The sequence below is a fragment of the Larimichthys crocea genome, chromosome VII, assembly GCF_000972845.2.
Source record: "Larimichthys crocea isolate SSNF chromosome VII, L_crocea_2.0, whole genome shotgun sequence".
NCBI lineage: Eukaryota > Metazoa > Chordata > Actinopteri > Sciaenidae > Larimichthys > Larimichthys crocea.
Window position 1 is genome coordinate 26,548,962 of NC_040017.1, and position 23,085 is coordinate 26,572,046.

A 23,085-nucleotide genomic window follows, 5' to 3' on the forward strand; every position below is an offset into this window, starting at 1 on the left:
ATATATATATATATATTATGTGTGTGTGTGTTGTGTGTGTGTGGTGTGTGTGTGGTGTGTACTAGTATGTATATATATATATATATATATATATATTATATATATGATATATATATCTATTCTATTTATATATATCATGTCACATCTACATTTCAGGATTCTGTTATTATAGACACAGATTAAATGTTAAATATAAATATTCATATTTTCATCACAGTAACAGTGTTTACACACATGTAGCTGTAAACACTCAGCATTAGAAAAATACATACGTTGGTTTGGTGTTACATAAGGAGTAAACATTTATAATTCACTTTAAAAGTTACATACGTTTGTTTTTGGTGCTGTTGTTTCCCAGATATTAGTGTGTGTGTGAATGGGTGTATAGAGACAATAACTTAAAGAACTTTGTAGAAAGGCGCTTTATAGTTCAGTCCATTCATTGTATTAGTTTACGGGCAGATCTGCCACATCCAATATGGCGGACCCGTTGACGTATCGCGACCAACGACCAATCCGCTCATGTATGTCATAAGTATGTATATATGTCTTCTGCATTATTATGTTATTGTAATATATGTCTATGTATGTATGTCTATGTATATATGTCTATGTATGTATGTCTATGTATATATGTCTATGTATATATGTCTATGTATGTATGTCTATGTATATATGTATATGTCTATGTATATATGTATATGTCTATGTATATATGTCTATGTATATATGTCTATGTATATATGTCTATGTATGTATATATGTCTATGTATAAATGTCTATGCTAACAACAAGGAGGGGACTCCAACTCCCACGATTGTCTATGCTAACAACAAGGAGGGGACTCCAACTCCCACGATGCACCGCGAAAGGTTACGTAACGTTCACAGCGTCCGTCTGATGGGGGGGAAGCAGTTGACTGCGGTAGGAGCGCGCGCGCAGGCCGAAGAGCGTAAACAAAACAAACAAATGACGAAAAAACGCGAAAACAACCGGAAAGTTTGAGCTCGTTCCGCGTCCGTGCGATGTTTAACGTCGTCCTGCGGCGGTTTGAAGTCCGTTAACGGGGAAAGACGTCAGCAAAGACAGGGCGCGCGCACCTGCCAGAGATAAATAGGTTACCGAGCTAACGTGAGCTAGCTCCGCGCGGCAGCCATGTCGTCCCCCTCCTCCTCCTCCAGGCGCCAGTGGTGCTACCTGTGCGACCTGCCCAAGATGCCGTGGACCGTGGTGTGGGACTTCAGCGAGGTGGTCTGCCGCGGCTGCGTGAACTACGAGGGCGCGAACCAGATCGAGTTCCTGATCGCGAGCGCCCGACAGCTGAAGCGGACGCACGGGATGCAGGACGGGAACGTGCGCTCGCCCGGTCCCTCTCCCAACAAGCACGGCACATCTGGCCGAGGAGAGGCGGCGGCGGACGGAGGCAGGCCGCACACCGACCGCTTCGACCGGGGAGGGAGAGGAGAGAGCGCCGGGTCCGCGGTTCGAGTCCCGCCGAACGGGTTGCACCGTGACGGGCAGCACCGTGACGGGCAGCCGCCTCCGGAGGTGAACCGTCAGAGCCCGAGCGGCAGCCGGAGACCCATGCTCGGTGCTGCCATCCCTCCGAGCCTAGTGACTCAGAGCATAGCAGGGATCCCCCACGGGCTTCTTGCGGGCATGCCTGCGGGTCTGACCGCCAGGACAGCCCCCATGAGCAGCCCCATGATCTTCCCGGCCCCGGTGCTGGCCGAGATGAGCCGCAGACAGCTGGGCATCGGGATGGGCATAGCCCCCTTCATCACTCCGGAGCTGGAGCGAGAGCTGAGCTCCTCCCAGAACCAGCCCAAGACACAGACGCAGGTCCACACCGCTGTGGCCGGCAGCAGCAGCAGCAGCAAGAGCACAGGTCTCCCGTCTTCATCCTCGACCATGGCCGGAGGCGTGAGCCAGACCAGCCCCAAGCCCGCCTCGTCTCCAGCCCGGCAGCCTCGGCCCTTAGCCTCCAGGTCTGGAGGGGAGCCCCTCGGATCCAGCACCTCAGCAGAGGCGGCCACCGCCGCTGCAGCTTTACCCCACAGCGGTGCCTCTGAGCTGGGATCGGCGTCTGCCAACAACACCCATTCAACGGGAAACACTCTGTCCTGCACCTTGTGTCACGAGAGGCTGGAGGACACACACTTTGTGCAGTGTCCATCAGTGCCAGGGCACAGGTCTGTGTTCCCTCTTACGATACGAGTTTATTTCTTTATGTTTAATACAGCATAATAACACGTCTCCTCTGTCTTCAGGTTCTGCTTCCCCTGCACCAGAGTGTACATCCAGAGCCGGCGGGGCGACGGCGAGGTGTACTGCCCGAGCGGTGACCGCTGTCCGTTGGATAACTCTGCCAACAGTCCCCCTTGGGCCTTCATGCAGGGAGAAGTCTCCACCATACTCGGCACTGGTGGAGCGGGAGCAGCGTCGGCCGCTCCGTCCGGAGCCGGGACCGGACCCGGGTCGGGAGCTGCAGGCGCGCCTGCTCCTGGAGCTGCGAGTGGATCTGCCGGTGGAGGCGGAGCGGGAGGCGGAGACGTCACGGTCAAGAAAGAGAGAGAGACGTGATGGTGATTTTTCATGGAAGCCAGGACCCAAACACAGCAACAGGCAGGTCCACAACACAGCAGCTTAGTGCAACACGACCACGCAGCTCTGATTCGCTGTGAGTCACTCTGTCGTTTTTGTTTTTGTATCACACACCAGAAGGAGAAGTCTGCACTGGACCGCTGAGAGATCCGGAAGAGAAGTAACACAGCGACACCCGGTTCAGAAAAAAACGGTCTTAACTCCACCAACACCACCCAGTGTCATCAGCATCATCAGACCTCGCCAGTTATCCGACACGAGATACGACGACTACATCCACACGTCGTCATTTCTGACTTTCTTTTCTTTTCTAAGCCAAGTTTGACTTAAGATAAATCCTCCAGCTATGAAAATTATATTTCATTAATCACGTTAAATTCCCTGAATTATAAAACAATCACGTGTTCAAGAGTGAAACGACGCACAACTTTCACCGGAGAGTAAATATTAAAAAGTCCGTCATGATGTTGGAATCAGGCTGAGCGGTGGAGATTTGTTTGTAATCTAACAACTCACAGAATAAACCGCGTTCAACGAGATAATCTCAGATTTCTACAAACGATAACGTTTAATGCTGTAATCACAGAAACGCCACAACTTGAATGCACCTTAAGAAAAAAAAAAAGTGCCAGCCGGACCACTGAAATGTTTCTGTGTGCAACATCGAGGTGATCGTTGTTTTTAAACGACCCCTCGAACTCACAGAAAGTCCAGCGGTTATCACGGTACACGTGATATCGTGTTTGCACGGGGGGGAAGAAAAAAAAGCACTGAAGTTTGTTTTGACGAATCCAAACGACGAAATATTCAGCCACGGTTTGTTTTTTATTTTCTCTTGTTGATGAACAAACTGTTAGCCGGCAGCGAGCAGCAGGAGGTCCGATCACACTGAACCGCCTCCGACAAAAATGCCATTTCTCTCTGCCAACTGAAACATTTGTGCTTCTACGGACACAATTTATTATTAAACAGCTGACATAAAATTGACAAAGTGTACCTTAAATTTTATTGTTTTGTGACTCGTGTCCTGCAGCACAATCAGATTTTAAAATAATCTCCACGTAAAAAACGACGTGATGTGGACAGAAAGCCAGTAGAGACGTTTCTCTGTGCGCTGACATAAAGTCGACTTTGACTCCAAGGAAAAATAAAAAGTTTGCCGTGTAGAAAAAAAAATGTGTCAAAGCGTCGACCAGCCGCAGAGAGAGAGTCCGTGTTTGACTGTATTTAAATGTTGCTTTCATACGAGATCCAGCCCAGCCTACGCTTTACCCCGAATGTATATGAAAAGATATCTATGGATAGGCCTAGGAATATATTTTATACTAGAACGTTAAATGTTATATACTCTATAGATCTATAATAGTATGTATGTACGTGCAATCCTCGGTCATAGTTTATGCAACAGTTTGGAAAATGTAATTAAAAAAATCGATTATTGAATCATTTCTAAAACCTTTTTTTTTTTGTTTTTGAAAGTGAGAATCCACCTAAAAGCTTCTTCTGATTTTTGAATTTGTTTCTCCCGAAAAACGAAACAAGACAACCTCTCGATCACTCCGACTGAGCTTTCACGGAGCGCAAACTGTCATTTAAAAGTATGTTTTCGGTTCATTGCATCAAAATGAATCTTTGATTTACAATCAGTCTGTCACGGTTCATTCATCACTGGTATAAAACCGATCAGGGATTTCATGCTCCTGAATTATCACACATTTACCGACGTGTTGGTTTTTGGATGGATTCTCTCTCGTGTGCGTCAGCACGGACGCACGGACAAACCAAAGGTGATTTTAATGCCCACGCTGATGTTTCTGGATGTAAATGTTTTATGGAGAAAAAATCTATATATTGATATATTTCTTGGCCAGATCTTCTTCATCAAGCCGTTCCGGTTTCCAGGCCAACATCCCGCAGGTCTGATGCAGAGAAATCTCTCTGAAGAAGTGGAATTTAAGTTGAATATGCACTGATACATCATGCAATCCCTTGTTAAGTGCCTTTTTAAAATGTTTACCGTCTGTTTGTGTGTCTGGGAACCTCAGGGGAAGTAGGAGTGCAATGGCTTTTTTTTTTTATTTTATTGTCTAGTCGATGATTAACCCGAACATGTTTCCCTTCGATCGCCATCAGACGGCTTCTTGCTTTTATCCGGAGCCTTTGTAAAGTCAGCCGGCCTCTTCTCTGTGTTCACTTTCTGTTCAGTCGTTCATGTTTAGATCTGCTGGTTTTATCGCAGCTTCATGTACAAAATAGAAACCAGGAATAAACGGGATGAAACTTGTACTTGTTTTCTTGTTTCTTTGACTTTCAGCACTGAGATTTAATTACGAGGAGAGCTTCATGAAACTAATCTAATCACGGCATGATGTTGAATGAATCGAGCGCAGCATGTTAGTTTTATGAAATGAGCAAAGTTGAGCTTTTAAACGAAGCGGAGGAATGATTTTCTTTTATTATTTAATATTCAAACTTTTTACTTTTTAGTCTTTTCGAGGTTTAAGCTGAGCAGCAAAAGAAGTGACTCATCTGAAACAAATCTTCACTGATTTTAACCCTAGAACACTAACGTTAAAATCAGTAACACCATCACTAACGTCGGGTATATTTTACCCGATATAAAATACAGTTTTCATCAATTTATGTAAAAGTACAACACTGTATTCCAAACTGTAGTACTCTTCTTTAATTTCCCAATATAAAATATATAAAATATTTAAAAAAGGTACCATGGGGACCCTTTAAAAAGGCAGCAAAATTATTGAAAAAACAGGTAATCCTTAACGAGAAATTACCAAACAAAAAAATAATGGAGCTGGGAACTTCTTCGGTTCTTTGGTCCACCCATTCCTGGGACATGTGAGTCTTGTCTGGTGAAGGCACAGACTGTCTGCATCACTGACAGATGGCAAAAAAAAAATGGCACTATCACTAACGTCGGATGAAAATCACCCGAACGCAAAACCATAGATGTGAGGAGGGAAACAAACATCCCATTAATGACACCAGTGAGCAGCCTGAAGCTACCCGAGGACCCATGAAACTCAGACAGCAGCAACACAGTGAAAATCACCCGACGTTTGTGTTTTAGGGTTAAACAATGTAGTAAAAAAAGTTTCTCTAATTTATCATAATCATGCAAGAACACTTCTAATCTTTACTAATCACGTATGTGCTCACATCAAGTCTTTATTCATCATGTGCAGGTCATTCAAACGATTTTTACAGGATTGAGTTTCAGTTACGAGAAAATAATCAGAAATACATAATGAGTAATTAAATTATAGTTACATTATGATGGATTACTTGATTAAATCTTAATTCAGAAACTTTTTCATGATCAGTTTTGTGTGTCGGACACGTTACAGGATTGATTTCATGAACTGTAAATGCTGAATATATTTAAAAAATAATAATTTTAATTGCATTGAAAAATATTTGTGGAACTTATTGAACGATCCAAAAGTTTTCATGAACTTTGAAGAAGAAACAGACTGAACTCCTCTCTGCTGCCACGAGGTGGCGCTCTTGTCCTCGGTGTGCCTGCGCGCAGAGGCTGCTGGGACAGGAGGACGTGCTCAGCATCCTCCATCAGATGCAGGGTGACGTCACGGCCTTTAATGATGAAGCTGCTCATCTTTATTATTATTATCATGAGGAGGAGGAGGAGGAGGAGGAGGAGGGGCCGATGTGCCGCTTCCTCCATTAGTGTCAGCTCATTACTGCCATTGTTAAACCAATTATAGAGGTGTTAATGGACGGTGGAGGGCCCAGTGGGATGAAAAACGGCCCGCAGAGAGAGGAGACGGCTAAATGTGTGTTGGGGAAGAAGAAGAAGTGGGACCTTGAAGGAGCATTACACCAAACAAAATCATCCATCAGTAAGTGTGTGAGAAATAAATACACAAACCATGAAATCACTGGAAACGAGAGATGATCCACTGCACTCACACCAGCACAAAAACATCCCACTGACCAAATATCAGCCATAAACTGTGCACTGGTTGTTTTTCTGCATGTCTGACACTCTGTGATGGAGCTCTGTTTGGTCTTTGGGTACCTGACGATCAGACAAGCACCAAACCCGGAGCTCACCGCAGAGAGAGCTTCTCAGGATCTGGAGGTCAGACTCTACAAACTTTCCTTATGACTCATATCTCATTATGAAAAAAAGAAAAGCTGGTCTCTGTCAGTCTTAATTACATCATTACAGACGCTGAGGTGTTAGCTCATTCCACGTGTTAATCGATTTGACAGCGTTTTGCAAACAGGCGATAATCGCTGCGTCTTAACAGGTGACGGCCTCTGCAGGTCTGATGACAATATACAGGATGCCGGAGCTGCAGCATGCAGACCGGCTCATGCGCTGGTTTATGATGATCCCTGATCCCGCAGACAGGCAGGTCTCCGGTACACAAACACTCTGATGTTTTCCTCTCGCACGTTTCTTCATATTTTCGGTGGCACCGCGCGCGGACCTGCCTTCCTGTTATTTGGACCTTTTCTCACAGTCTAATCCCGTCGACCTCCCGCCTGCGCATCAATTACATCTCCATTGACTGGCCATTAGGCAGAGGCATTGACATTCACGGGCCTCCGTCTGCACCGAGGCCGATGTGTATTCCACAACACAGGAGTCCGGCCTCATGCATCACACCAGGATTACATTATTTATTGTATTTCTCTGTGGCGGCGGGCCGTGAAGGCCTCTTTGGAGAAAAGTTCCCAGTGAAGCGGGTCTTTCAGCCGAACCACGTTTACGCACAGATTACGCACAAATTACGCACGAACAGACACTTTGTTTCGTCTGTTTGTAGCTTTAAATTATTATTTTCTATTATGATATTGAACTTTATTTCACTGCTGATCTGATGCTCGTTCTTAATTAGTGTGGGAATGCGGATCAGTGTGGCGGTGGGGACAGTGGTGTGGGTGGGTTTGTGACGGTCTGATAAGGATCTCTGATGATCTGATATCTTTCTTTGGCTAGTCAAATCAATTCCGTGATTTTTCATTGATTATCAAGAGAAAATTTGACTACCAAAACTCAGAATCTGAATTAAGTTTGGCGGTTGCTGCAATTAAACCCACGGAGGATGTGTCAAAAGTTCACCGCCGCAGAGAAGTGATAGCCGAGGGAATTAACGACTTTCACGCCCTTCATCACACACACACACACGTCACAAAACTGCCCCCTCACCCCCTAAGAAATAATCAAATATCAAGTTTATTTATAGCAAAAAATAAAACGAGATATTCTGCCAGTCACGTGGTTTATTTTTTTTAATTAATTGTTTAAATTTCGTTTCCAAAATCTGCAGAAAAAAAGAGATTTTCAGAATAAAATTTTATTTTGAGTTGACATGATCATCTATTTATAGAACAAACGCATTCTTTCATAACCTGTTTGATAATTAACTTTTAAACCATCAACGCCTCACCCTTGTGAACTTCCACTGCGAGATTGAAAGAAAAACAAAATCCACTCAGCTCTGAAGTCACTGAAGGATTATGGGACAGTCTCTCGTCCGGGTGGCCCCGGTGTAGCCGCCGGGCCAATATACAGCACGCCAGGGGGCCACATCAGCCTTTTTGCGGGGCCCTTCCTGGATCCTAACACGGTATTCAAATGTCAGGAGCGGGGCGGGATCACCGGCACCTTATAAGAGGAAGAGGTCCCAGGTTCTCTACTTTATTTGCGCGCTGCACCTCCGCCTGCTGCACGCAGCGTCCCGCACAGGAAGAAAAAAAACGGGCCAGAAGAAGAAGAAGAAGTCAACATCTGCTGAGCAATAACAAGATTAAGGTTATGAAACAATGGATGATTGACAAATAAGAAATATTGACTTTACTATTCCCAGGAGCAGAGCGCCTCTTTTTCTGACTTTAGATATTTTTTTTCTCTTTCTTGGCAAAATAAAAAAAAGAGGAAACAACTTTCTGTTTGGATTTTTTCCCGAAAACTTCAAACTTTACGAAGGATTTTATATTTATTTTTCTTATTTTTTACGTAAAGAATCCGCTCATAGATAAGTGTTTCTCCTCCAAAGACTTGTGTTGGGGATGTTGAGCTCTGTGAAGATGGAAGCGCATGATCTACCAGAGTGGAATACTTTCTACAGCGAGGCCAGCGAGGTAAAGACACGATCACACACCAACATTTAATAACACTTATTTATGTTTATTATGTTTTTTATTATTATTTATTTTCTTGTGGATCAGTCTGAAGTTTTTACTGCAAGTCAAAAAGATTGGTGAGATTTTTATGTGCGCACATTTTCAGCAGCACTCTGGACAAAAAACGGCTGAAATCCTAAAAATAAAAATATATATATCAAAGAATATTCTAAAGATTTGACGCTAAATTCTTAAAACTCCAACAGGAATAATCCTGTCATAAGACTTAAGATAACTTTAACGATTCATATTTTTACAGGGATTGGCTTTAAGAGGAATAGAAGCAACAAAAGGAACCGAAAATAACTCAAATAATTTCTGTAAAAATAAAGAAATATTATCGAAAACCAAAAAAGGGTAAAATATGGAAACAAATGACATTAATACTTCGACGTTTCTTTTATTGTATTATTGATATTTGCAGGCTGGTATCTTAAATATAACAGTAAATATCGTTTCAGAGTTATTTGCTCCTCAATGGACGCTCCTATCCTCCTTTTGTGTCGCGACGATTCAGGTGTAAATGTGACAAGTAACGGTGACGGGTTTTTTTGTTCTCACTAATTCAATTAGGCTTAATTCCATCAGCAGCTTCAGTTCTCACCTCGTCTCGACCTGATCAAATTATCAGAGAAGAAAGAGGCTGATAATATTTAACCAGCGGGCCCAGATCTCTCCTCTCACACCTCCGTGGATTTTTCTCTTCGGGTCAAAAACTTCATTTAAATTATTCATCTTTGAATTAAAGCAGGAGAGAATCAAATTCCTTCAGCTGAAATAATGAACATTTGGTTTACTTGTTTTTTCCACGGAGGCAGCGGAGGAGGCCGTCTGAGCCTGAGAGGCACCATGACGCGCTTTTTACGCATTTTCAGGTTTAACATCGCGGTGTGAAATCCATGTCCTCCCCGCGCGCACTGAGAGCTTCATTGTGCATTGATAAGGAGTCACTTTTTAAAAGGAGAGTCAAACCACTTCAGTCCCACATTTAAACTTCTCGTTGAATTCACCCATTTACATTCAGATCAGTTAAAAATGTCTCTGTTTATTTTCTAAATGTTAAAAGTTAAAAGTCAAGATTAGTTTTTTATAGTTTAATATTTATTTTCATGTGAATAACCAGATGTTGTGTCCCTCTTCCCTCCAGATGTATTCCTCTCCCAGCACCATGAACATCAACAGCTACATCAACTTGAATCCAGCCACCGCCTCCCCTGCAGGCATGAACATGGCCTACCCGAGCTCCAGCCTCGGCGGGTCCCCGCTGACCTCCATGGGCTCCGGGCCCGGCCACATGTCTCTCTCCCCAGTGGCTTCGTCCCTCAGTTCGGGCCCTTTAACCCAGCTTGGCTCCGCTGCTCCGGGCTCCCTGGGCTCCTTGTCCCACTACCAGAACATGGGCCAGTCCATGAGCCAGCTGGGGTACCCCACCACTGCGAGCCTGAGCAGGGCCGGGCCAAAGGATATCCCCCCAAAGCCCTACCGACGCTCCCTGACCCACGCCAAGCCGCCATACTCCTACATCTCCCTCATCACTATGGCGATCCAGCAGAGCGGCAGCAAGATGCTGACCCTGAACGAGATCTACCAGTGGATCATGGACCTGTTCCCCTACTACCGCGAGAACCAGCAGCGCTGGCAGAACTCCATCCGCCACTCGCTGTCCTTCAACGACTGCTTTGTGAAGGTGGCTCGCTCGCCAGACAAGCCGGGCAAAGGCTCCTACTGGACTCTGCACCCGCAGTCGGGCAACATGTTTGAGAACGGCTGCTACCTGAGGCGCCAGAAACGCTTCAAGATCGAGGACAAGATGGCGAAGAAAGGAAGCAAGAACCAGGAGGGCTCAGGGAAAGGAGGCCACAACGGAGATCACCTGGTGGAGGATCACAGCCCCACAGGAGGATCAGAAGGAGCCGACTCTGCCCACTCAGACAACTCCCACCCGGGCTCCTCAGACGACCAGCCGCATCCACGAAACTCCCTGGTTCCACTAGACTGCCCTCCGCTGTCCTCCTCACACCTCCACAGCCCACCCGTATCTCTGCCTCCATCCTCCTCCACCTCCTCATCCATGCCTCCATCCTCCTTGTCCCTCTCAGCCTCCTCCTCCTCCAACCCGCTCCTCCACTCCCAGTCTTTAGTGGGTAGCACCCATCTCCTGCCCAGCACCATGCAGCACCACATGGATCTACAGAGTGACGCCCTCAAGTCCCTGGACCCCCACTACAACTTCAACCACCCTTTCTCCATCACCAACCTCATGTCCAACGAGCAGAAGATGGACCTCAAGTCCTACCAGGACCAGGTGATGGCCTACAACAGCTACACCGGCGGCTCTCCTGTGGGGGCCAAGCAGATCTATGACAGCCCGGGGCCGACAACCATGGACTCAGGCGCTTACTACCAAACTCTGTACAGCCGCTCGGTGCTCAACGCCTCCTAATGTGGACACTCACCCCCACCACCTACCCAACCCACCCCCGCCTCCCCACACACACACACACACCTGTCTGTAGAGGTGAGCCAAGATGGAGACTTCTCTCTTCCTCTCTGCCTTTTTCTAAAATGGACACCCAAGCTCTCTTTATCTTCCTCTTTCTCCCTCCCTCCCTCTCTCCCTCCCTCTCTCCCTCTTTCTGGCTCACGTCCAGCGGCCTTGGAAGAGACTCACATCTAAAATGGCCGTCATGTTTTTCTCTCTCTCTCTCTTCTTTTACCAACTCTGATGAACATGGAGGCTGGTTCGGTTACATGGAGGACAGAAAAGTGAAGTTTTTAACTGATGATGAAGACATTGCAAGTCAATACAGAAGTCAGATCCTGTCGCAGGAGCTCTGCACGTGGTGAAATTGGCTTTGTACAAAATGTATATAGAGGTAATGTGGGGGGATAAAGGATATTTGCATTTATTTATGAAGGGAATAAATTTTAATATATCTTGTATAGCGCTCTGTTGACCAGTTACAACCCCAGTGTGAGTTTGTTTTGTTTAAAACCCAAAGACAGAGAGAAGGAGGCTTGTTTCAGGTTACTGCTTCAGGCAGGTGTTACTGCAGAGGGAGACAGTTTTTTTATTGTGTGTTACAGCATTTCACACTACGTTCTGTCATTTCAGTCAGATCAGGCGTCCGTCAATGTAAATGTAGCTCAAAAGGTCTGTACTTTCAAATAAATGCTTTGTATTTTGGTTGATATGAAGAAGAAGAAGAGAAGAAAAAAGCCACTCTGTCCTTGCTGGAGCTCAGAAGGAAAGAGGCAAAGTACCTGTGGTAGAAACTAAAAAAAAAAACATGTTTATGTTCATTTTCCATAAATCATTTCCTGTTGTTACCAATACGAGAGCGTGAAAAGCAAGCGGCTCTCGGCCGACTGTAACATTTTGAAATAGCAGATAGCCCGTGAGGCGCACGGGGGAGTTCAGTCAGTTACTTAAACAGTGGAGGGGAGGAGAGATGCACTATGGGAGGATTTACATACAGTACTTTGCACTATGGAGCTCCCACTGGCCAGGTGGGCTGATAGTGTGTGTGTTTGTGTGTGTTACAACAATACTTAAGGAACGCCCCCTCACACTGTCAATGCATCGGCTCAATGGGATCAGTGTAACAAATAACCCTCGCTGTCCAACAAAAAAAAAAGAAAAAAAGAAAAAAGTGCCTTTTCTTCAAACGACTGCTGGTCTGATAAGAGATCAATGTATCGACGATCTATTGAAGGATTATTGTGATGAGCAGCAGAGGACGCAGAAGAAGAAGTTTCAGGTCACGTGACGTCCTCTGTGGAGCATATTTTTTCGTTTCAAAGAGAAATGTCTTTTATTTAAGCTATGATGCTTTTCAGACTTTGAAAGTGTGCCGATATAATATATTGTCGTTGTTTTTTTTTTTCTCGTCGTTGTTGTTGTTTCTGTTGGTTTAAATGTGATTTAAATGATTCATGTTTCATTTTTTCTTATTAAAAAGGCAAAAAATGTGGGGAGATACAGTGCACTCGTTCATTTCTTCAACATTTACTGTTCAGATCTATTTTTATGAGTTCTTTCAGGATTTCAGATGAAAAATGAGCAAAATCATCCAACCAGCTTTTATTCGATTTTACACTTCAGAAAAGGTTTGGTCGTTTTCTTTAACATATTTTGCAAAAAATCAGATTTTTTGCTCTGCATCAACACATTACTTTTAAGTTAAATATAAGTTTCTGGACCTCGGTGACTCGTCTCGGTCAATCAGTCAAATCGTCTTTTTTCACCTGGCTCGTGAGCCGATGCTGCAGGAATAGCAGCGTCTTGTTGAAACAGCTCCTGACCAAATGACTGTGGTGTGCGACATGTAGGACTGCTAGACTAAACACGGCTGGATCACACTGAGAGCCTCAAAGCAGACCTCTGCACAGGACATCGGCCCGGGCGGTGCACACACACACACACACACACACACACACACACACACACACAGTGAGACCTTGACAGATCCAAAAACTACTGCCCTGCCTCTGACCCTGCACTAGAAAAACTATCAGCAGGTCAACAAAACAAAAACAGGGAGAAAGTAGAAGCAGAATATTTTATCTTTGCTGTGTCTGCCCGGCCTCTGCAGCTCCCTTTCGACCAATCAGATCCTTTCCTGTTGATCCCAAACAAACTTCAAATGTTATTAAGAGAGTTAGTCGGATTATTGATGCACGTGAAACTTTAAAGAAAGCCGTAAAGTGCCACATCTGCAGGAAAATATAAAGTTTATTTATTGATCTTCCTACAGCTGCCCTTCCCCGGCCTCCTGCTTCTCCTCTGCTCTGTCGCCAGGCCTCCTGTCTGTCTACCTGTCTGTCTACACGTCCACCTGTCTGTCTGTCTGCTCGCAGTTGCTCAACCCAGCCCCGTGTTGTTGGAGTCACGTATTTGTCGCCGCCTTTTATTCTCTGTCACGTCAGGCCCGGCAGCCATGAGCACAGAGAGCTTCAAAAATATAGACTGCAGCAGCACGCACACACACACACACACACACACACACACACACACACACACACACTAAACATGTTAGCCTTGCTGTTTAACTTCAGTTTCGATCAATGAATCAACAAAGGACACATAATGTTGCCTGGTGCCGCAGTAACTAATTTCTCCCTTTTTATGATACAACATCAATACACAGGCCTCTAAAAGACCATCACACACACACACACACACACACACACACACACACACACATATATACAGACACACACACACACCTTAAAGAAATGTTTAGTGGTCTGTAGTCTAAGTGGGAATCTAAGGCAGTTCGTCACCTTGCATACACAATAGTCCCTTCAGAGCACTTGGCTTGATAAGATAGGCGAACACCCGCCTGATACGGTCTCCACAGCTACAAAGACACACTCACACACACACACTCACACACTCACACACACACACCAGGTTGCTCCAGGTATGACTAACCTGGCTGACTCTAAAATGTCGCTCTGATACGCCCCCCCTCCTCCTCCTCTGTAATCAGGTGACCACGCTGATAGTGGTCACATTCAGTGCGGGCCTCTCATGAAGGGAAACAGATAACATACTGTGGCTTGAGGTTTTTTCGAGGGGTAACAATGCAGCAGTTTAAGAGTGGAACAGTTTCACCAACAAAGAGCTCAGACTTAAGTGTGACCCTTACATTCGTAACCTCTCAGGTGTAATCTGTAACCCTCGGCTGACCCAGTTTTCCAGACTCTAAGAGAGCAGATACTGCTGATATGAGTCTGACAGTCAGTCACCATAAATCTCCTCCACAAACGGCCGTAATAAACTCTGAAGATATGATTTTTCGAGAAAGTTTCTAGGATTTGTTTCTTATCCTCTTTTGTGCAGGAATCAGACTTCAATCATAAAATCAACATGCTCAGTGAATCCAAATCTGTGCTGAGTTTATACCGGTGCATAAAGATAATCAAAGTAAAGATGAAAACAAGTCAAGAAGCATAAATAGAGAATAGAAATTTGACAATAAAATACAAAGAATTTTAAAGCGATAGGATGAATGAACGCTGCACAGTTTGAACAAATTCACAATATTAAGAAGATCTGAGTGATGCTGCTTCAACGTCTACATCTCATTTTAACACGTCGCCTGATGTGTGGTGATCTACTGTGATCTTCATATAAAACAATTATACAGAAAGTGTTTGTGTACGTGCACGTCACACACTGCTGCATCAGCAGTGTGTGTGTCTGCATGTGGAGTGTCAAGTGTATTAGGCATTTTCTGATCTCCTGCCACTATCAACAGGATGTACTAACAAGACAGTTCAGGGTTCATTAGGTTACGATGACTTGGTCAGAGTTAAGAAGAGATGTGACACCAACAATCTCTCCTTCTCTGCGAATCCTTGTTTCTCCCAGTCTGACTTTCTTTCTGTGCATGTCCAGCAGATTTCACTGTGATAACAATAAACACAAAGTTCAGCGTGATGACGATTAGTATCAGTACTGAGGTAGCTTTTTAATAATCAGCTCAAGAGAAGGAGTTTAAGTTCTCCACCATGTCAGTCAAAGACTTTTAAAAATATTCTCCAGCCATGGTCTGGGAAGTGAGTGGAGTGTAGTTAAAGGAAGTAAATGACGGTATGGTTAAAATAAAACATTGCGATCACAGTAAATAAAAACCGAAGGCCTGTGATGAGACGTGAATTGAACTGAACTGAAACATCTTCTCTGTTCTGTGAGTAATTATCTTGATTATTTAAACTTAACTTTGTCTAATTTTGTATCGAGTTGAAGCAGAGAGTGAAGCAACAGTCAGCTCGTGAGATGACAGTCGAGGTGAGGACAGACAGTTTTCTAGTCTCCGCAGATTAAGATCTTATCATAAACTCAATCCCTCTCTGTCATTGTTTTACATAACTGCAGCTCTGAAAGCTTCAAAGGATTTTTATAGAGAGTCGATGTGGCCTTCACATCAGTGCGGCGGTGACACTGTTGTCATTTTCTGTATAATGAATATTTGTCTTCGGAGGTGCACCCGCCCTGTTGAAGGCTTGATGACAGCCGCCCTCAGGCTGTTCTGTTGGTGACAGCAAATCCGGCGTGCAGCCTGCGAGCGTGCACGCCTGCACAAAGAGCGTCTGTGCCGAAATGACGAGTCGCATGCATCAAAAATAAGACTTTAGTTTATGTCTAACCTTCATTTCATCATATTATAACCACCTCTGTGAGCCAAACACACTCAAAAAACTGTGTGGACTGAAAAAATAAAAACACAGAAAGATCTGAGAAAGTGGAGTTCATGTGCTTCACTGTGCGGCGAGGATTTTTCCATTTAGCAGGTGTTTGAGTAAGAAAGACAGAAAGAAAGAAAGAAAGAAAGAAAGAAAGAAAGAAAGACAGAAAGAAAGAGAGAGGGTGGTGCGTGCTTTCAAGATGTGCCATGCAAATGAGGCTGTGCATCCTGGATCCTGTTAGGTGGATCTATTGTTTACACTTGCTATTGCCCGAGGAGAGGGAGGGAAAGAAGGGAGCGAGAGCGAGAAGGAAGGGAGCGCTTTCAGTTCATCCCTCAGGCTATACTCTCCCTTTTTTTGAAAAATAGACGGCTTAGCTGACAGACAGACAGACAGGTCTGTTAATTAGGCAGTAAAACAATTAGTCAAGAGCTGAGCCTGATACCATGAAAGCATGTTCTTAATATATGACTTCTGTAGATATTATGAACTCTACCTCGCTTTTATAACATGAAATGAACAATCACCATGATGAATTGTTTGTGTGGCACCTGTGACAGGTGATAAAACAATAAAAACATGTTTCATTTAATAAGTGACACAAACTCAAATTTAAAACTAAATATGTGAAGCGCTGCAGTTCAGCATGTGAGACAGTCAGAGAGAGAGTCAGCATGACAAACAGTCAAACAGGCAGGGGGAGAGACAGTTTGGCAGTTAACCAGACAGACAGACAGACAGATGGTCAAAAAAACTGTAAAGAGGCAGTCAGAGGATCAGTGAGACAGAAAGACAGTGAGACAGCTCGTAAAGAAGACAGGTCTAACAACATCTTTAGATTCATTTAAAGGAAACTGTGAAAAGTTTCACAATATTCACGTGAACTATGAATTTTAAATGATCAGTAAAACGAATTATTTTGTCCTCGAGTCATTCACGTGAAACATTCATCAGATTGAGATATTTTGAGTTACTGAAGACAATATGATCAAATATGATGGGTGAGACAGACAGACAGACAGAGAGAGAGACAGACAGACAGACAGACAGACATAGAGAGTGACAGACAGACAGACAGACAGAGAGACAGACAGACAGAGAGACAGACAGACAGACAGAGAGAGTGACAGACAGACAGACAGAGAGACAGACAGAGAGACAGACAGACAGACAGACAGGTCAGGCTGTAGAGTAGTTAATAAAGATGGAGGCAGAGACAGACAGTCACATGGACACAAACCTGTAGATAAACCTAAAAGACAGACAGGCACTCAGCTAGTAAAGAAGACAGAGAGACAGTGAGTCCATGAGACAGTCAGTTAGTGTGTCATTCAGACAGACAGACAGACAGACAGACAGACAGAGCGACAGTGGCCGGCAGAGGCTCAGATAAGCTGTTGGACTTTGCTCCGTCGGCCGTGGGTGTTGCAAAGAGGCCCGAGATAAAAACCGCTGGCCTGAGAGACGAACACAGAGGAGGCGGCTGATTACATTTAACCTGACGCTGTGTGTGTGTGTGTGTGTGTGTGTGTGTGTGTGTGTGGACAGGCAGGGAGGACAGTATTGATCAAAGAGGACCATCGACTCAGGGACAGATGCACAGCAGCAAAAAAAAAAAAAAAAAGAAGCAGGCGGCCTCTCCGCTATGAGCGACAGCAGCAGGTTAAAGGTTTGTGGAAAAGGTTGCTGGTTCTAATCCTCAGACGATGCTTTGTTAAAGCGCCCTGGGGCAAAATGTTGTGCAAACGTTACAGTTTTGTTGTAAATGAGTTCAGGTAAAAGCAGCAGCGAGATTCCTGGTGGTTTCTGTGATCCTACACTCGATAAATTCACAACTTGTTTTATTTCCTCTTCTCGCTGCATCCTGTGTGTTTGCACTGACCCAGTTTCCCTTCAGGCATCATTAAAGTTTCATCTTATCTTATCTTAATTTCCGTGAGTAACATTGTCTGTTATGATTACACACAGATCACCTGCCGGGTTTATCAAGTCCTCTCCGTAACATGACACACTGTGGATTTCAAAATAAAAGTCATGTGCTTTAGAAAAGTATTGCACCTGTAAGACTCCTGCTGTAGTTTCAGGATGTTTGAACTTGCCGCAGAGGAGGTGTGAAGTACAATATCCTCAGGACTCCGTCCTTCTCGTGTGTCTGCAGAGAGCCTCAGGTTGGATTTTATGACGATCTTATGGCGCTGCGCTCGGGGAAACCCCCCGTGTGGCTTGTTTGTATCACTTAAATAAACCTTGATCACTTCCTACACCTGTGGGATATCACATCACACTGCCTATCTAATTAATAAATCCACATCTACATGCAAACTAACTATAACCACCGTGTTCGTTATCCCCAAGGCAAAGCTAAAGCTGCGGGGAACCCCTCGGGAGCTTCATTTGACTGTGCCAGCTTGTTTCATGGCAGAAAGTAGTGTGAACTGTAGGTATGACTCTATCATGAACATCAACACGGACAACACTTCCTCCTACTGCACCAAAATATCCAAAATATCTAAAATATCTTGAACTTTTGCACCAAAGTCTACGGATACGGTATCGAGTCGACTTAAACCTGAGCAGGACTCAGCTGTCAATCATGAAACCTCCCATTTTAAAGCTCAAATAACTCGACTTGTTCAAAGAACTTGAACATACAGCAGCGTGATAAGAGCGACATAACATAGGGAAAATATAATATTTGATGTAATTTGATTTTTTAAAGTTTGGCTCTTGTCCCATCTGCGCACACAGAGCTTTAAATTCAAGCTGGAGTCAGCGACATGGACATCGACGGGCTGGTTTTGGATATTTATGTTGAACACAACTCAAGTGGACTGCTCCCTCCAGGCTGGGAGTGAGTTATTGCCCCAAGTATCTCGGGATCTTGTTCACTAGTGATGGGTAGATGGAGCATGAGGTGGATCGGTGGACTGGTGTGGCTTCAGCACTAACGTGGATGTTACGGTGAGCTGGAAGGCAAAGCTCTTGATAACCTCGGCAGATAAAAAGAGTTTCGTCCGCAGGGTGGCTGGGCTCGGCTTTAGAGAAAGCGTGAGGAGCTCGGACATCCAGAGAGACTAGAGATGCTCTGATCAGGATGCTTCCTGGGCGCCTTCCTTTGGTAGGAGACGCAAAACTCGCGTGGTATTACACAGACCGTCTCACAGGGGAACACCTCAGGATCCTGGAGGAGGAGCTGGGAATGTAACTTAACCACAACGAAGAGACGGACAATCGTAAACTACCATAAAAATACCACAAAGAAATAAAACTAAATAACTAAAACTACATTTTAACATATATTTGTTCATATTTCTACATTAAAAGTGGATAAAACATCTGCCATCAACCAAAAATCATATAATACCGTATCGATGATCCCCGTCTCTGTCTTGTTTTCAGTTTTCATGTTAATACATATTATAGTGATTGGTCGGTGTTTCGGGCAGAGTGGACGTCGTGTCTCTTCATAGCTGCTTTCACTCTGAACAAACCAAGAAGAAGTGGACTGCGACAGTGTCAGGACGGCGTGAGGGTGAGTGTGATGAGACCTTCAGGAATGTTCACCAACATCTGGAGAGCATGTGTCGGGTCAAACACACATTATTGAAAGTGTGTGTGTGTGTGTGTGTGTGTGTATGTGCTGCTGGCTAGACTTAAAGACAACATTACTTGAATTGACATGACCACTACTGTCCACTGCCTTGTAAATCACAGACATTGAGACATACACACACATGTCTGCACACACACACACATAAAGACACGCAGAGCATGTCAAAGGCTGTGTTTGTCTCCGGCGCACAGATGGATGAAGACAGGGTGTCCATCCTTTGCCAAATGACAGAATCTGATGGAGCGATGTGTCAGACTGCTTTGTTGAATCTGGCTCTGCTCCGACATCCAAACCCGACTTTACCCCGGAGCTTTGAGGCCGACTGGGTGAGAACCCAGGCTTTGACTCTCAGCTTGGCCGACTCGCGCTCTTAAAGTCAGAGTCAACGTTTTTTTTTTTTTTCTTCAGTTTTCATGTTGTGTAAAAAAATTCTTCTGCCTGAGGTCGTACCAGCTTTTCCTCCAACATTCAGGAGCTTCAAAGTTTGCCCTGTTTTTTTAAAGAAAAAAAAAATGACTTGAGGTGAAGAGAAGAAGCAAACATCGGGAGGGAAATTCTGAGGTTTGGAACAAGGTCGACAGCTTTTTGCCAAACCTTTATTTAACCTAATTTAAATGAGTGTTTAAGTAAAGGGTAAATAGACGAGTAGATAGATACCAAGACCTGCAGCTTCAGCTCCACATCCAGATCATTCGTGTACGTCACCTCCTGTTATGCTCCACACTGTGAACCATGAAATAGGTCGTAATTATATATGCATACATATATATACATATATTTATAATTAATAAGGATAAAATAAATAAATAAATCAAATTTTTAAAAAAAATAATGTTAAAAGTTTCTTTGTTCATGCATCTGAAGTTTCATTCAGAGCTGAAACATCAGCGTGCAGAGGATTCAGGTCTTTGCACCAACGCTCATTTGAAGCTGAGCAGATCTGATCAGCACACGACAAAGTTGATAGTGTCTTTAGGCTGAGATTAACACTGATGAATCTCAAAATGGACACACAGCAAACACTTAAACCAAATATAAATACGAGTCGGCTTTGACTCGATGCGTGCGGGGAGGCAGCAGAATGGCGAGGAAGACAGCCATGACTTGGCAAATATCCTTACGACACTGATTATTTGCTGCAAATATTTGCTGCAAATCAGATAATTCATCTTTGTTTACAGCACAGACAATCTCTGATTGTTTAATATCCTACCAGTCGAAAATCAAATTTACATTGAGCCACTTTTTATTAGTATATCATCACCAGCAGCCGAGGAGCGCCGACTCCTGCGAGTGTGATGGCCCGAAGCCTGACGGCACAGTTTGTCTTCAGAGAAAGCAAGAAGAGAGACTTTTCATCCACACACACATTTATATAGAGTATACAGGTGCATGAGGGTGTACACACACACACACACACACACACACACACGCACACACACATTAAGTTCTGCAGTTATCTTATCAGCCATCACAGGTGTGCATTTAAAAGGCTCCACCCAATACCGGTTTCCTGCGAGGCCTGGATGCTTACATGTTTGCATGTGTATGCGTGTGTGTGTTCATGCATATGTAACCGTTTGCATGTTAGCACATGTAGCACATGTACACGTGTGCGTGTGTGTGTGTGTGTGTGTGTGTATCTATTGTGTATTCAGCAGCTGGGGGAACATAACAGGAAAATAACTCAGAGTAACGTGGTTTTTGATTTGATAACGGCGTGTTTACACCCAAAAATATGTTTAGACCTGAGAGAGATCGAAGGCCCTGTTAGATCGCTCATGAACAAACTGTTATAAAATACCAAAAACAAAAATCTAAATGGATTTATTTAGAATTTGGGACGAAACGCTGCATAAGAAAGTCAAAGACAAGATACAAATCCATTGTATTTAGCCATATTTGACTCATCATTTCTGTCATCTGTGTATCATCAGTTTAAATGAGTTTTATGATCTGCATGACCCGCTGATCTTGAACGAGTCATTCACGCAGTAATAGCATCCAAACTGGACTCCTGTCGCTCACTCCACCTCTGCATCTCTCAGGAGATTTGTCGTCTGCAGCTGATTCAAAAAGCTGCAGCTCGGTTACTAACAGGGACCAAGAAACGAGACCACGTCACCTCTGTTCCTGCAGATTTGCACTGTTCACTTCTAAATCTCTCCACAGTCTCACCTCTGCATATATCTCAGATCTTCTCCTTACAGAACCAACACGCGCTTCAGATCAAGTTTGCACCATGAGAGTTTCACATGTTGTTGTTTTTATTTTTTGCTGACTGAACTCCATCTCCACTCTCTAATATTTGACAGTTTCCTCCGTGGATTGCTGCTTCAGACCCGAATGAGCTAAAATCAAGCTGCTTTGTGGCCTTTGACTGAAAGCACCGAGACAGTCGCACCACCGTGACAACTGCAGCCAGGCACTTAGAGTTCATTAGCTGTGTGTGTGTACAGCTGGACACACAAACACACACACACACACACATAAGTAGGGACAATATAACAGCTGGGGCCGTGGACTGAAGGAAGAAAGTAGCCGAGAAGTTAGAGACACAAGTTTGAACCCAAAGAGAGCAGCTGGTGAAGTCAGTGATTATCTCCTCCCTGCTGACGTGCCTTTGAGCAAGACGCCTGGACCTGCAGTGACATTAATCTAAATATTAATATCAGCGCTGTTCGCTGTTTGCAGGACAGAAAACGGTGAATCTCTTGTACATCTGCACAGGTGTGCAGGACACAGGTGGGCTGAGAGCTCTCAGGACGGGCTGGGCATGTTCAGACAATGTTTGATTGACAGCTCTAGTGGGGGCGGGACTACTGGCACCTTTATGACTCTTTGGAGTCAATGCAGTTTGATGTCACAAGGAAATCTGCTGCACGGCAACCGATAAAGAGCCGGAATGATCAGAAACACCCGATCGGATCAGGCTGAACACAGTTTGTCCTTCAGTACATCAGGAGGAGCTGCACGTAAATACATTTATACATATTAATGTCTTTTTATAGACTTTGATACAGTTTGCACAGTTTTCTCTGCGCTCCATCGGGATAACTGTGACAAAAAATGAAATGCTTTAATTTATGGACGCATTGTTTCTTTTCTCAGGTCGTTTCCTGGAAAGAATGATGTGATTTGGTGCTACAGTAATATTAATGATGATCAGATGAGGTTATTTTAATGAGGATTTAGTTCAATTCTTGCATAAATATTAATTTATTAAGTGTGCCTGACTAGAAAGTTATTCTTTACTTTGAATTGTGTTTGTCTGTCACGCTTACAACAGCAAATCATTAGATTAGGTTAGATTATACTGAAAGCGTGCATCCTGACCGCCTGATTCTTTCTAGGTAAATTCTTTGGACATTGGATTAATAAACCCTCACACACACACACACACACACACACACACACACACACACACACGTTACAGAGGAATCCAGAGGTCCCTCTCACTTTCACCGCCGTGTTACTGCGGCTGATTTGTTTTT

General features: G+C 44.2%; 2 protein-coding genes across 2 annotated transcripts; both read left to right on the plus strand.

The window, feature by feature from the left end:
• Nucleotides 1-871: 871 nt before the first annotated feature.
• Nucleotides 872-4,890, plus strand: irf2bp1 (interferon regulatory factor 2 binding protein 1). Its single transcript, XM_010741963.3, has 3 exons — nt 872-2,192; nt 2,271-2,625; nt 2,722-4,890. Exons 1-2 carry the CDS (start codon nt 1,156-1,158, stop codon nt 2,581-2,583), a joined length of 1,350 nt encoding a protein of 449 aa, XP_010740265.2. The 5' UTR covers nt 872-1,155; the 3' UTR covers nt 2,584-2,625; nt 2,722-4,890.
• A 3,440-nt stretch (nt 4,891-8,330) lies between these two features.
• Nucleotides 8,331-12,419, plus strand: foxa3 (forkhead box A3). Its single transcript, XM_027280157.1, has 2 exons — nt 8,331-8,739; nt 9,929-12,419. Exons 1-2 carry the CDS (start codon nt 8,668-8,670, stop codon nt 11,222-11,224), a joined length of 1,368 nt encoding a protein of 455 aa, XP_027135958.1. The 5' UTR covers nt 8,331-8,667; the 3' UTR covers nt 11,225-12,419.
• Nucleotides 12,420-23,085: the final 10,666 nt, after the last annotated feature.